The sequence below is a fragment of the Pteropus vampyrus genome, unplaced genomic scaffold, assembly GCF_000151845.1.
Source record: "Pteropus vampyrus isolate Shadow unplaced genomic scaffold, Pvam_2.0 Scaffold300, whole genome shotgun sequence".
Taxonomy (NCBI): Eukaryota; Metazoa; Chordata; class Mammalia; order Chiroptera; family Pteropodidae; genus Pteropus; species Pteropus vampyrus.
In genome coordinates this window covers 2,429,465-2,443,624 of record NW_011889081.1, presented here as the reverse complement: position 1 = coordinate 2,443,624, position 14,160 = coordinate 2,429,465, and the positions used below count along the sequence as shown (strand labels likewise).

At 50.7% G+C, this 14,160-nt stretch overlaps 2 protein-coding genes across 2 annotated transcripts in view; both read right to left on the bottom strand.

Moving 5' to 3' along the window:
- Positions 1 to 1,236: 1,236 nt before the first annotated feature.
- ZG16B (zymogen granule protein 16B) lies at positions 1,237 to 3,221 on the bottom strand. The gene is made up of 4 exons (XM_011376632.1): positions 3,208 to 3,221; positions 3,070 to 3,152; positions 2,732 to 2,837; positions 1,237 to 1,561 (listed from the first exon to the last, which is right to left on the bottom strand). The coding sequence occupies exons 1-4, from the start codon at positions 3,219 to 3,221 to the stop codon at positions 1,237 to 1,239; spliced, it is 528 nt and encodes a 175-aa protein (XP_011374934.1).
- A 9,467-nt stretch (positions 3,222 to 12,688) lies between these two features.
- The window catches only part of LOC105303162 (serine protease 33-like), an 8,967-nt gene continuing 7,495 nt past the window's right edge, over positions 12,689 to 14,160 (bottom strand). The window contains exon 8 of the mRNA XM_011376631.1: positions 12,689 to 12,870. Within this exon, the coding sequence (XP_011374933.1) occupies positions 12,689 to 12,870 (182 nt within the window). The remainder of the gene's footprint in view (positions 12,871 to 14,160) is intronic.

Below are 14,160 nucleotides of genomic sequence, written 5' to 3'. Positions count from 1 at the left end.
ATACTGCTGTGTGACTTAAAACAAGCCACTGTGCTCTGTGTGCCTCAGTTTTCCCTTTCTGCAAATGGCGGTAATGGAAGTCCTGTCCTTATAGGGATGCTGTGAACAGGTGATCACTATTTGTCTTTTGCAGTTTGATAGATGTGTGCATGCTGTGTCGCAACATAGAATGTGTTTCTTCCTGAGGGTCATGGTCCAAAATGTTAGGAAGCCTCATTCATAAAGGATTCTAGGGCTCAGACCTTGGCAAGTGCTCATGTGGGATTCCAGGCTTAGGGCAGGGGATACAAAGAATGTGCAAGGTCTGAGGTCTGTATTGGCTTCCCATTGCTGCTGTAACAATTTACCACACTTTAAGGAGCACTGTCCTTGCTTATCTCTGGCTCTCTCACCTTTGCTGATGTCGATCTCCTTGTCTGGAATGGCCTCTTCCCCTTATCTCCACCTGGCTAGTTCTCACTCAACCGTTAGGACTTAACTCAGACATTGCCTCCTCCAGGAAGGCTTCTTTGAAGCATACCCCCACCACCCCACCTCTGGGAAGGTGCCCAGGCACAACACCCTGCATGTATCCCCATCAACGCAGATGCCACAACCAACTGCCACCATCTGCTTCTGCAATAGTCCCCCACAAGGTGTCCTTCAGCTGGACACCTGGCTTCTTTTTTATACCCCCAGTGCTCAGGAGAGCCTGACATGAGTGGGGTCTTGGCAAATGTGTGCTGAGTGAGTGAGTGAATGAATGAATGAATGAGTGAGTGAGTGACTTCTCCAAGGCCCCTTTCATAATCAGAGAAGTTTGGAACTGAGCCTAGGCCAGCAGAGACCAGCTGGCTGGGCTTGGGGTAGGGAGTAGGGGGCAGGGCATCCTTGGAGCCAGGAATCTTCTATGATTGTGGGGTCTGTCCGAGGTTTGCAAGGGCAGGTCCAACATGCTCAGCAGAAGTACCAGGGCTCGGGGGGGTCAACCCCACCTCCTGTCTCATCCTGCATCTCAGTTCACTGAGCTCCACCCCAGAGGCCTCATCCCTCACAAACTCAGAGGGCTTTGGTTGTACTCCAGACCAAGAACCATGCCTGGACGCACTGTTCCTGCAGAAGTTTCTTTTATTGGATTCTGATTCAGGATCCCAACTTGGATGCCCAGTGCCATCAGCCCACCACCAGCCAGAAGGCCTCAGCAGGGTGACCCATGCCCCATCCCTGGACCCAGGAGCACTTATGATTTTGTGCTATTTATGGTTGTGCAGTGACATTCCCTGTTAGAGGATAATCCCACCTAAAACCAATGCCCTTGATGCCAAGGAGCTGATACTGGCCAAAGATTCCCGAGAGCACCTTGCCAGGCTGGTCGGGGTAGACGACAAAGCTGGAGCCATCTTCTTTCCCAAATGAAGCCCAGCGGTTGGCATCAGTGTATATGATCAGGTACCGGAGGTAAACCTTGTGTGAGCCATATATGGCTACAATGTGTTCACCTGGCAACAGGATGAATTCCTGGGTCTGTCCACCTGAGACACCATATCTTTCGTTCCAGGAGGATCCATATCTCACCTGGATACTGGGAGAAAGGGGGAGCTTTGAACACTCTAGATCCAGGGTGACTCATCAGTCCCCAGATCCTCTATCCCCCGCACCACCCCTCCTTGCCACTGGCAAGGAGAGCAGCCCCGTCACTCCAGTATAAGTTCCTGAGCACATGGCTTTGGGTTCTTGAGACATGCTGGTCTCAAGCCCCTGCTCTATCACTTTCTAGCTCTGTGGTCTTGGGCTTACTACTCAGCCTCTCTGGGCCTCAGTTCCTTCAACTGCAAAGTAGGGGTGATTGTTGGGAGCAGGCACTGAGATAATCCACAAGGATTATCTTTGCACAGTGCCCAGTCACCATGGCCCTCAGGTGGTGCCAGCTGCCATCATTGCTCAGAGTAGGGAGCTGTTTCCTGGCTAAGCTTCAGCTTTCTGAGCCTGAATCACTCCAACTAGATCAAGCGGCAGGCCTGAGAAGCAGGTGAAATCCCACACTCACCTGGGGAGTTCCGCTAGCTCCACTCGTCCTAGGGTTATCTGTCTTTCCTCCCACCTTGGTACCTCTCCTAGAGCCTCCTCCTCTGCCTCGCCCTGCCCATACTCTGTCCCCTTTGGTGCTGGCTGCTTTGCCCTATTTCTGCTCCCAGGCCCCCAGGACCCCTTAAGTGCAGGGCAAAGATTTGCCCTAGGTGTTGAGCAAGAACACCACCCCAACATTAGGGGACCAGCTCTGGTCTTTCTGCCTCTACACACATCTGGCAACTTGTGTTCAATTAGTAGTCTACTGACCTTCACTTCCTTTCCTCTTTGACCTTAACCTTTCCCTTGATTTTCCCACCAGTCATTCTCATATTGAGAGGCCATTTTTAGTTGCGTCGAGTTTGGATTGAAAGGAGAAAATAGAGAGAAACAGCATCTACCCCTTTTTTTTAGATCAACCCAGGAAGCAATGTCTGGACTTGCAAGTAGAGACAGAAAGAGGTGGGGTTGATGTGCAGTAGAGGAGGTGGCTGAAGAAAAGAGACAGATAGAAAGGTGGTGGCTGGTGGCTCCATGATTCTAAAAACTCACTGGCCTCAAAGAGTCATCAGTAGCCCAGTGAAGACGTTGGAAAAGAGGTGCTAAGCCACCTTCCCTAAGTTCCTGAGACTGAGGAATGAATTGGGACACAATGATAGGGCTTCGTGTCCCGCTTTCTACTCACCTCTTAAATATGCCCAAAAGACCTATAGACACCCGAATCCCAGTTATTTCATTTTCATAATCTGTAGAGGTACTGAAATACTCGCCTCCTCCAGTCCCATACATCTCTAGATGGACAAAAGAACCAGGTTGGGGAGAGGAAGAAAAAAACACAGTAAAACATAGTTTATCTTTGCTCAGAACTGGACGCAGCCCCTCCAGGCAGATAGGATGTCCTGAAACTGGAGTTAATCTGTGACAAAGGTTGGGCCTAGAGCCCTGGTGTCCTTGTCAGAGGAGGTAAGGGTAACCGCCAGGGGGCTGACTGGGCTGGAGGGAGGCAGACCCAGCCAGACTTACGCTGTGTCCAGCAGGTGGTGCTCCACAGGAGGGTGAGGGTCAGCCACAGCAGCATGGCTTCTGGCTGGTGAGTCCTAAGGCTCCTGGTGGGAAGGGTGGGTCACTCAAGTCTCAGAGAGGGTCCCTGCCGGACCTCACCAGGCCCCATCCATGTGAGCGGAGCGCCGCCTTACCTGGCCAGCGAAGTTTTGTCACCTAGTCCTGGCACTGGGAAGTCTTGCACCCGGATGCCCTCCACCTAGCTTTTTATACACTCCCAGGCCATACGGGCCCCTGTCCAGAAGGAAGGAGCAGGGGCCACCAGGGAGACAGGAAGGAGCTGGTCGGTGGGGGCTCTTCCCGGGGGAATCCCCAGAGCCATCCTGGGGGAGGCTCCCGGACACGCTGTGTTTGTTATTTTGGCCCCAGAGCCTATACAAACAAAATGGGACCGTGACAGGAATTTCACTGTCGCCTCTGGGTCTCTCTCCCAGCACTAGAACTAGTTCTTAACTTCAGAGGTGGGGGGATATTTGCTGAGAGCCCTTCTCAGGTTGGCCAGACAGGTTTCAACCCTACAGCGGGCTGTAGGTCTGATGTCCGCAGAAGGTCCATGGGGCCCAGGGACCTCATTTAGGCCTGGGCAGAGCCCAGTGTCCCATGGGCTTTCAGAAGCCCAGGTCAAGCTCTCCGCTGATCCTCAGTGAGTTGGAGTGAATGATCCAGTTCTGTGTGTCTGGTATGAGATGGAAGAGATACCCCAGGCGCTGGCCTTCCAGGGTCTGTCACTTGGAAGATGTCTGTGACCTTTCCTCTGTGCCAGGTCTGGGAATAACTGGGGATGAACCAATCTTAATGGGCTGTGGGATGACCAATAGCAAAGATGGCATGGGGCAGGAGGCACAGGGAGTTGGGGACAAGCGAGTCTTTAGGCCAGACCTTGCAAGAGCAACTGGGAGCAGGCTGAGGGGTCAGATTTTATTTGGGAGGTAACAAGGTGCTCCTCTAGGGTTCTGGGGATCCTGCTGGTATGGCAAGTCCAGGCTTTCTGTGAGGGGATAGAGCTAAGGCTGTCTGCAGGGCCTCCCCAACCTTTGGGAAGAGCCAAGGGGTCACAGTCATCAAGATAGGGGCAGATTGTGGGTGTGGGTGCTGGAGCCAGATAAGGCCCAAATCCTTCTTCCTTGCTTGCTAGTCATGCAATTTGGGGAGCTTATGTCACTTCTGTGTGTCTCAATTGTTTCATCTGATATATGTGGATAACGGTAGAATCTACTCACTGGGAGTTATGAGAATTCAACAAAATGCTTCTCTTGAACGCCAAAGACTTTATACCTTGTAGGCAGTTATACAAGGGTTTTTTTTTTTTTTTTTTGCAGCATCCTTTGAAATCACAGATTAGAAACAATAAGAGTTGTCTATCTAGAGGTGACCCATTACGTAAATGATGGTGTCATCCACACAGCGGAATACTACACAGGTATGAAGAAGGAATGGAACACTCTTGCTGCACTGACATATTGCCCAAGGACACAGGCCAGTGGAGACTCAAGGGTTTAGAATGTCGCCATTTGGTCATAAGAAAAAAGAGTACAGAGAATGGCCTTGTGTACACAGACTTGCTCTGGGAGTGCTGGCTCAACAGGACTGGAAACAGTGGTTTCATCAGGATGGCAGTTCTGGGAAGACTGGGGGATAGGGTGGTGGTCCTGTTTAACTGGCACTTCCAAGTACTGAGGGCTACATCAGGCACCTAGGGACACCGAATCCAGCCCTCTGCCTGTTTCTGCACAGCCTGTGAACTAAGAACAATTTTTACATTTTTTAAAATAGTTAGGAAAAGTTTAAAAAAATAGTATTTTGTGACACATGAACATTCTATAAAATTCCGGTGCCCTCGACCATAAATAGTTTCCCCTCACACAGCCCCGCCCACTCATTTGCGTATCATCTGGGGCTGTTTTCAACTACAGGCAGAGCTTAGTCCTTGCGACAGAGACTTTAAATCCTAGAACACCTAAATCGTGTACTCTGGCCCTTCACCCACAATGTCAACAGACCCCTGATGATCCGAGTCGCTGGACCAGTCACAGCACTGTCCATGGTGCTGGCCACAAGGGGCTGGGAAGCAGCGAGGGGGATTCCATTTGAAAACCACGATGGAGAGGCGCTCTATCCTGAAAACTGCGCCCTTTCCTCTGGCCCTGCACCGGTCTCCCTGGAAATGCTCCTTGGGGCTCAGACCCCTCACCCCCAGGCCCCAGGAACCTCCTGCTGAGAAGAGGTGGAAGAGGCCTCAGAAGCCCAGAGGCTGCACAAAGGGGCTTGTGTTTCTGTCCTAGCCTAGCCTAAGGTCACTTTTGTGAGTTTTGCTGCCAATTCAGGTGTCCTTCCAGCTCCAGGCTGGCAGGATTTGGCTCTCAGAGAAGGGTGGGCCCAGACTCCAGGAAGCACTACCTGGGGTGGGAGGTGGAGGAAGAGACAGTTTCTGGCAAAGAGGGGAGGAAGGAACTTGTCCGAAAGCACTCACGAAGCACATTCTCATAGATACATGAGCATGGATATAACGGATGTGCACACAAACACACACGCGCACTCACGAATGCACCCTCAAACACACTTGCCTACTCCCCCATGCACAGAAGCTTGCACACTCCTTGCACACACGTGCATATACTTGTGTCTACCTGCATCAGAAGGCCCTGATCTGGGAGGAGGAGACCTGCCTCCTTGTCCATCCTGGCCCAGTGCTGGCCCTGAGCCCAAGGGAGACTCAACACAGGCTCTTTGTACCTCAGGGTCAGGGCTCTCCAATGGGATTTACTGAACATTTACAAGGCCATAATCCCCTCCTTGGATGTGTACCAGTTCTCACTCTGCCAGGAGCCCTGGACAATGGGGCTTTCTCCCAGCAGAGGCAGTGTCTGGCCTGGCTGGCTTGTTTTTCGGGGGTGGGTGGGTTAGGGTTGGCACCCCTGGTTTTCCTGTCTTCTGGGTGTGGGCTTGGACAGCCTTAGGCACAGTAGACAAGAGGGGCTTCATCCGCTTCCCACTCAGCTGGCTGGGCCTCCCTGCCACCCTATTCGAGAAGCCTCTAGCTCCCCCGCCCCTTGGAGGCTGGAACCTGTGTCTCTGGCTTGGGTTTCCAGGGTAAGCCTGGCCTGGCTGAGATTCCTGGGACAAAGTGGGGGAGGTGACTCCTCCATGTGGACTCATCTGATTCCGGGGGCCCCAGAAATCAGAGGGAAGAGCCTGCTGCATGGGGGAAGGGGAATGTTTGTGGCCTTTGCTTGCTTTTGTGGCTTGTGCTTGAGTGTCTGCTGCCAGGCAGGAGGCCCAACCTAAGGGGAGCAATTTGTCTTTGCATTTCTGAAACTCAAGGCTCTCCCATTCATTTACTCACTCACTCATTCTTTATTGGATAACATGCTCTAAGCTATGCATTTATCTCTACTTTTCCCCAGAGAAACTCAATATTTTTCTTGGAAAACCAGGACACCCAACCACACATTTTGTCTAACCTTTTATGTAATTCAAATTGCATTAGGGCAAGAGTTGAAAATATGTCAAATTGAGGGAGGTGGGAGATCCAGGTTCCAATTCCCCCAAGGCTGCCCTGGCAAGTATATTTGTTAGCTGGTATATTAGCTTGGGCTGTTGTAACAAATAGAATAGACTGGAGGGCTTAACCAAGAGACTATATCCAAAGTTCCCCAGAAGCCTTATCCCTAGCCTTGCTGAGGCCCCTGTCACCATTAACTCAGTCCCGTCTGCCTCTCTCCTTTGAGAGACTCCGCCACATCTCTGAGGCCCAGCATTCTTTGGGAATTATTGTTTTTGTAAATATCTCACTGTTGTTTTCTAGAGTTTAGAGGTGTCCTGGAGAAGCAGGCATATGGGTCCAGACCTCCATCCTGACCCACACCCTAGCCATCCTTCCATCTACCTGTCCTTGAACCTGCCCTTCCAAATGGATTTTTGGAACAATGTTCAAATGAAACTATGGTTATTTCCAGGTGATGGGATTTAGGACATTTTTCTACTTTTTTCTTCGTTTCTTTTTTGTATCATTTCAATTTTTTACAAGACTATCAATTTTACAAAAGCGAAGTGATCACTCCTTTAAAAACTGAGATGCATTTTTTAACTTACAAGTTCACAAAGGTAATAGAAGTGGAAGCCCTCAGTGTCAGGAACACTTTGGGAAATGGGCCCTCTTCCTTTGCTGAGGGAGTGTACTTGGCATCATGGTTTAAAACCCTTAAGAACATGAAGCCCATTTAACTAAAGCATCTCAGTCATAGATAAGTTATTCTAAGGAATGGTTAAGAAGGTGAGACTTATAAATAAAGATTTACACAAAGCTATTGTTTTTAATGATATTTGCCAGCAATTCAAATGTCCAAATCCAGGAGGAGAGTTAAAAGTTTGGTTCTGGTGATTTTCAAAATTTTTCTCTTACGCTCCTTTCTAACGAGGATGCATTAATTTTATAATCATTGTAAAGCTGTTTTTACTTTGCAGTGAAGTCTGTTTCAGAAATGACAGAACCATTTCTCCAGCTATCTTAAACAAGTCTCCAGGGCAGTGGCACGATCAGACTGAGAAAGATGGGGAGTGTGCAAATTCTTCAAGTCATGATCCACTGCTCATATTAAAAGGAAAACAAGCCTCGTTGGTAGGCAGATGATCTGGATACATAGCTTTGCACCTGGCCACAAACCCAGAAGGAGAGAATCCTCCTGGAGGTGGAGAGAAAGGGAGACACCAGTGAAGAACTCTGGATAGAGTCTGCTCAGCCTGGTGACTGAGAATGGAGTCGATAGGAAAAGAGAGGAAGGGGGCCGGGGTGGTCGCGACATCGACTGGAAATAAGCATTGTTTCAGTCACCTTAAGTTACTTGCATTTTCACATTCTTGCTTTATTTAAGTAAATATCCAATCCTCATTGGAAGTTTCCAGGGTAATCCTGGACTTTGTGCCATCTCCTAACCTGGACCACTTGGGAGGCACGGTCTCAGCTCACCAGCGCCCACTTGTGTTGGATGGGGAACGCGGCAGGGACAGGAGCTGAAAGGAATGCGACTTTACTAAAGAAGAATTCACCCGAGAAGATGGAGGATGTATGGAGGTCTCAGCTTGGCACTAGAGACCATGGGGCAGCATCTCACAAGTCCCTTATGAAATTCTCCCCAAATCAGAGTTCCATTGTTAAGTAAGTTTGAGGAATGTTGCCCAGTATATTTCCTTTTACAGATTCCTGATGCATTTTAGCATATCAAAGTCATTAAAAAGTCCTGCAACAAATAAATCAATTTAACTTTCCTAAAAGTCTGTGAGCATAGAATCCCTTTACAAATAAAGTCCACTAACATCTCTTGGAAATAACGTTTCATTGAAACAACTGCCAAAGAGGAGCCATAGGTAAGGAGGAAGGCTGGGCCATCCCAGGATCAGTCTGGTCATCTTGACTCAGTTCTCATGCTGGGGCCTCAGGAGTTTGAGGCTTTCCTCTTCTCAAAGTCCTGCCAGTTAGTCTCGGATGACGATGATAATAATGATGGTAGCAGCTAGCATATGTGTAGTGCTTACTCTATGCCAGGTATGCTTCTAAGCACTTGATGTATTAACTAATTTCATTCTCACAACAGTCTATAGGGTAGGTACAATATTTTAGATGTGAAAAATGGAGTTATGCTCTCATTTGTTGCTGGTGGGACCACAAAAAGGTATAGTTTGAGACACATATAAATCCCAATAATGCCCACAGGGCCACCCACAGGGTCTTTTGATGGCCTAAGAGGGGCTGTTTCTTCAGATAAGAGAAGGTGTCCCTACAGGATAAAAGGATAACTCACCTGTCTCTAAGGGCCTCCAGAGGCAGACAATGAGGGGGATCAGATGTGAAGGTAGGAGGGACAGGGTGGGGTAGGGACAGCAGGATTGCGGGCTGCAGCCTCCTTCTCCTTCAGTGGAGCACAGCCTCAGGGTCCAGGGGATCCCGCCTGCAGCAGGAGGCAGCTGAGCCAAGGGCAAAGCTGTTCTCATTCTCTTTGTACCAGGTGGTGACTCATTTTTTTGGCTCTGTCCCCAGGTGCCCCTCAGTGTTAATTTGGGATTTCTTCTCAGGGCCAGAGGGAGCACTGTCCCAAACTGTAGAGCAGACTGAGAGAGGCTGTTCCCCCAGGTGTATAGGAGACCCCACACACACACTAGGAGGGTTAGGAGAGATGAGGCCTTCAGAAGCTATACAGATTTTGTCCAGGAGGCAGCCCAGGAAACCCTGTGGGGAGAGAACCAGTCTCTACTCTGCTCAGCAGAGGGGCCGGAGGGCTCACCCACCCAGGGCATCTCCCCTCTTCTGGTTGGGCCCAGCCCTGGGGCCAGTGTGCCCCAGGCACCCAGAAAAAAGGGCAAGATATAAATATTTCTTGGTCTTGTTCATTTATTTGTTGACTGGATGTTGTCCCAATGAGGAGGTGGTGTTCTTGAGGGCAGGCCCAGGTCTGTCTGGGTTACTCATGAATCACCAGTTCCAGGAAGAGATTGCACCTCCCCACCCCACCCTACCCCCACCCCCACAGTAGAGCCTGTGTTGGGCCTAGAGCTCCGAAGTTTGGGTCCTGTGTCCTCTCAGGGCCTGGGTGGGCCTTCAGCTCTCCTCTTCTCCTGTGCCCACTCCCCTACCATGTCTTGGATGTTGTTACCTAATGCAGCCACCAGGCTGGGCCTGTCTTCCTGGTGTTGACTCAGGTGCTCCTGCGCCGAGCCCCTGCTGGCTCCGCAGGCTTCCAGCCAGGGGCCAGGTCCCAGCGCCAGTCTCTAGGAAGGGACCAGCGCAGGGCTCTCATCCCCTCCTGGACACTCAATGTTCCCGAAGGCTGGGCCCGAGCAAATGGAGCTGGTGATATGACTGGACCCTGCTGCCCATCTCCCAGAACCACCCTCCTCCCTCCTGCTTCTCATCTTGGGGACTGATTCAGGCCCCATGGGGAGCTTCCCTGTTTCCCCAGGACATTGAGAATCTCTAACACAGGCCTCCCCAGCCAGCTGGGGTGAGTATGGTCACCCGGGACATCTGCCCTAGTCAGATTTCTATTCTGACACGCCAGGGAGATGTACAGTCAGGTGGATGCCACTAGGGGGCTCCCTCTCCCCACCTTCTCCTGTCCTTAGTTGCCCTCTGAACCTCAATCCCTCTCCTACTTCTGCCTCATCTTAGGTCCCTGGTGCCTGGCAGATCTGATGGGATGGACCTCGCTCTCCAGGTCAGGGCTGGTGACCCTGGCTATTTCATGGCTAGAGGCTGTTTCGTTTTGGTTCTCGAGGTTGTTGCATAGTCCTGACTCCTTCACCCCCAGTGTTTTGGGTTTTTCTTTTTTTTAGATGACGGCTACATATTTCTACCATTCTGAAATTTCTTATTTATTCTATTTCTTACTTCCATTCCATTTCACAGCCTGAAGCCTGCTGACTTCCTGTTCTGGTTGCTTTCTGGTCCTGCCACGCTGTCACCTTTGAATTTCTTTTCAGGTCCCACTCGATAGATTCCACTGTTTTTATATTATACATCTTCCTTTTCTGAGTTTTCACCCTGGACTTGCAGGAATGTAGGGTCACGTAACACATTATTTTCCTAATGCTGCTATAACAAATTATCACACACTTAATGGTCTAAAACAACATAAGTTTATTGCCTTACAGTTTGTAGGCCTGAATTCTGACAAGTATCTCAATTGAACTAAAATCAAGGTGTCAGCAGGGCTAAATTCCTTTCTGGAGGCTCTAGAGCAGCGGTCCCCAACCTTTTTGGCACTAGGGACTGGTTCTCCTAAGAGAATATAATGCCTAATGATCTGAGATGGAGCTGAAGTGGTGATGCTAGCGCTGGGGAGTGGCTGCAAATACAGATGAAGCTTTGCTCACTTTAATCACACGCTGCTCACCTCCTGCTGTGCAGCCCGGTTCCTGATAGACCACAGACCAGTACTAATTTGCAGTCCAGGTGTTGGGGACCCTTGCTCTAGAGGAGAATCCATTACCTCACCTTTTCCAGCTTCTAGAGGTCACTCACAGTCCTTGGCTTGTGGCCTTTCCTTTGTCTTCAAAGCCAGCAACCATGGGTCATGTCCTTCTCATATCACATCACTCTGACTTCCTCTTCTAATTCCTTCTTCTAATTTTAAGGACTCTTGTGATTATACTGTGCCCACCTGGATAATCCAGGAAAATCCCCCCATCTCATGTCTATAAGTTAATCACATCTGCAGAATCTTGTAGGGGTCAGGAGAGACATGCCCACACCCAGCTTCCTTATCTTCCAGGGGCGTGATGCAGATGGCCTCAACTCCGAGGGGCTCTGTTGGGTTCAGGCTGACTGCAGGAGTGGGGCGGTCTACAGCAGGGGGAGGACCAGCAGCAGCCGCCAGGGGTCTGGCCTGTGAATGTGTCTGTGGGTCACCAGCAACCAGATTCAGCTGAAGTGCCGACTGACGTTGATGTGGACACCGGGCCGGTGGTTTCTCAGGAAGCCCCAGGAGGATTGTGCCTCAGTCGCCCACAACAGCAACCTCCTCGTTCAGGCAAATATCATCAGGTTCTTCCTTCCCTGCCTCAGTTTCCTCACTCCTCGTCGGGGCTTCTTGGTATCACCTCCCAAATAAAATACTCACACCCCAGTCCTGGTCCCAGGTTGGTCTTTGGAGGACCAGAGTAAGACCAGGAGCACCTGTGTGATGGGGACACTGTCATGAGAACTGGGTGTTCAGGGATTTTTCCCCCACAGTATCCCCATTCCAGTCTTCCTAGCCTCCAGGTACCCTGATGCTACTAATGTCCTTCCATAAATTATCTTCTGATTGAACTAACCTGAGAGGGTTCTGCTGTTTGCAACCTAAACCTGTATAGTGCAGATGGGTGGAGAAAGATTTAAGAGTTAAGGAGTGGTCTTGGGGTGGACGGGACATGGGTGATCATGAGGGTGTTCAGGAAGTCACCTGAGTCCACAGAATGCTCTGCAAGGCATCAGCTCAAGCATGCAAATGTGTTTTTATTAGAAATGGGACAGAAGAGGACCTGGGCCTGACACAATAGATGGCCCTGACTCTCAGGGCCTCTGTTGAGCTCAGGGTGACAGCAGGAATGGGGCAGTCCAGAGCAGGGGGAGGGGCAGCAGCAGAAGCCAGGAGTCTGGCCTGTGAATGTCGCTGTGAGCCATCAGCATCCGGATCCATTTGAAGTGCCTACTGACGTTGGTGTAGACACCAGGCCGGTTGGGCCTTCCACAGCCTATTCCCCAGCTCACGACTCCAACCTGATACCACCGCCCTTTCTTTTCGCAGGCCAAGGGTCCACCTGAGTCACCCTGGGGAGCAGCATGGGTGAGCTCGGCCTGGGATGGGGCAGGAGGGGTTTGCAGGAAGGCTGGGAGAGCAGAAGGGGCTATGAAGCTAGGCAAACCGGTTGCAAATCCTACTTCTCCCCCTAGCAGCAATCAAGCCTCAGTTTCTGCATCTGCGAAGGGGGACAATAGTCTCTACCATCCGATCCCAGATTACCATGAGGACCAAATAAGGCACAGGGATACAGGTGGCTCTCAGGCCTTGGGATGGGGTGATGGGAGGCTAGGACCCATAAGGTCCTAGTTGGGGTCAGGAGGGACACTCACGAAGCAGGCATCTTTGCCACCTTGTGCATTGCCAGCACAAACCATGTCTCCCCAGATGTCATGGCGGAAAGAAGGCTGTGAGTAGAGGTAGTTACAGATGGCGGTGTTTATCATGCCGACCTGCACTTCCTGGAGGATGTAGGGAGACGGCAGTTCTGCATGGGAGTTGAGGGGACAGAGAAAAATGGCATCCTGAGCCTCTCCTCTGCCATCTCGTTGGGAGGTCCCCTGGACACCCACAGTGCCTTGATAAGTTTTCTGCTCTAGCCTAGCACCCAGCACATCATGGGTGATGAGCAATATCACAGAAGGACCCAATGGCTGGACTGGTTATTACAACTCCTCCCTGAGACTTGGTTTCCCTTAGTTCCCCATGCAGATGACAGCCTCTGCCCGAGCCAGGGGGGCGGGGAGACCTTAGCCCGCATGGGGGAGGGGTTAATGCAGCTGAGATGTTATAGGATTAATACAATCCAGCTATAGCACCCATGTGCCTGAGCGGGTGGGACAGCCCATGGGGCTTGCTCTCCTCATGTATTTGGGCAATCCCAGGACCTGAGCCAAGAGATTTCCTACATGCTCTTGGGCTCCTGCAGCACCCCCCAAATGCAGCACAATCATAACCCACTTTCAAGTAAGGAAAGGTACCAGAGGACGGTCCTCCCCCAGCAAAGCATCTGGGGAAATGAACCCAGGTTTGTCCAATTCCTAAGTCCAGGCTCAGATCACCACCTTATCCTGCAGAAGTTAGTGACCATATTAACACTAAAAGCTGACATGTTAGTAGAGCCTCCTGTTTGCCAGGCACTCTGCTAAGACCTATGCATGAATGCTTTTAAAATCTCAGGGATTTTAAACCCTACGAAGTGGGAACTGTTATTATCACAGTGTACAGGTAAGGAAGTTAAGGCACAGTTAGATGAAGTGTTTGCCCAAGTCTGCTAGCTAGCACATGGCAGAGCTAAAGTTTACATCAGGAAGGGTATTCCAGAGGTCACCTACCACCTGTGAGAATGACTGTGGAGCCTGGCTGGATGTGACCACTTGTCAGTCTTGGGCCAAAAAGGGAAGGAACAGAGTCTGCCTGGCTGGGCCCCCTGGCTCACACTCGTGCAGCCCTTTGGGCCTAGGGAGGTCTACAGCAGAGGCACTTTATCCAGCCCCTTCTAGGGAAAAGGAAAGGACCCCAGCGTGGATAGATAAAGAAGGTATGGAGGAGCCAGATGAGGAGGCTATGCAGCTGGGGATGGGGTGACCACCATGCTGAAGCCTTTCTGACATGGCCACCCCCACCCCTCTAATATCCCTGCAGGCTGGGAGTGCAACCTGGGCCAAGTGGCCTCTCTTTCACCTCTGGCTTCTGGATCTCTGTCTTTGAGGAGGGGGACTGAGTGTGGGTTTGGAGAGTTCTGACCTTTCTGAACAGGAAAGAAAAGAAAAGCAGG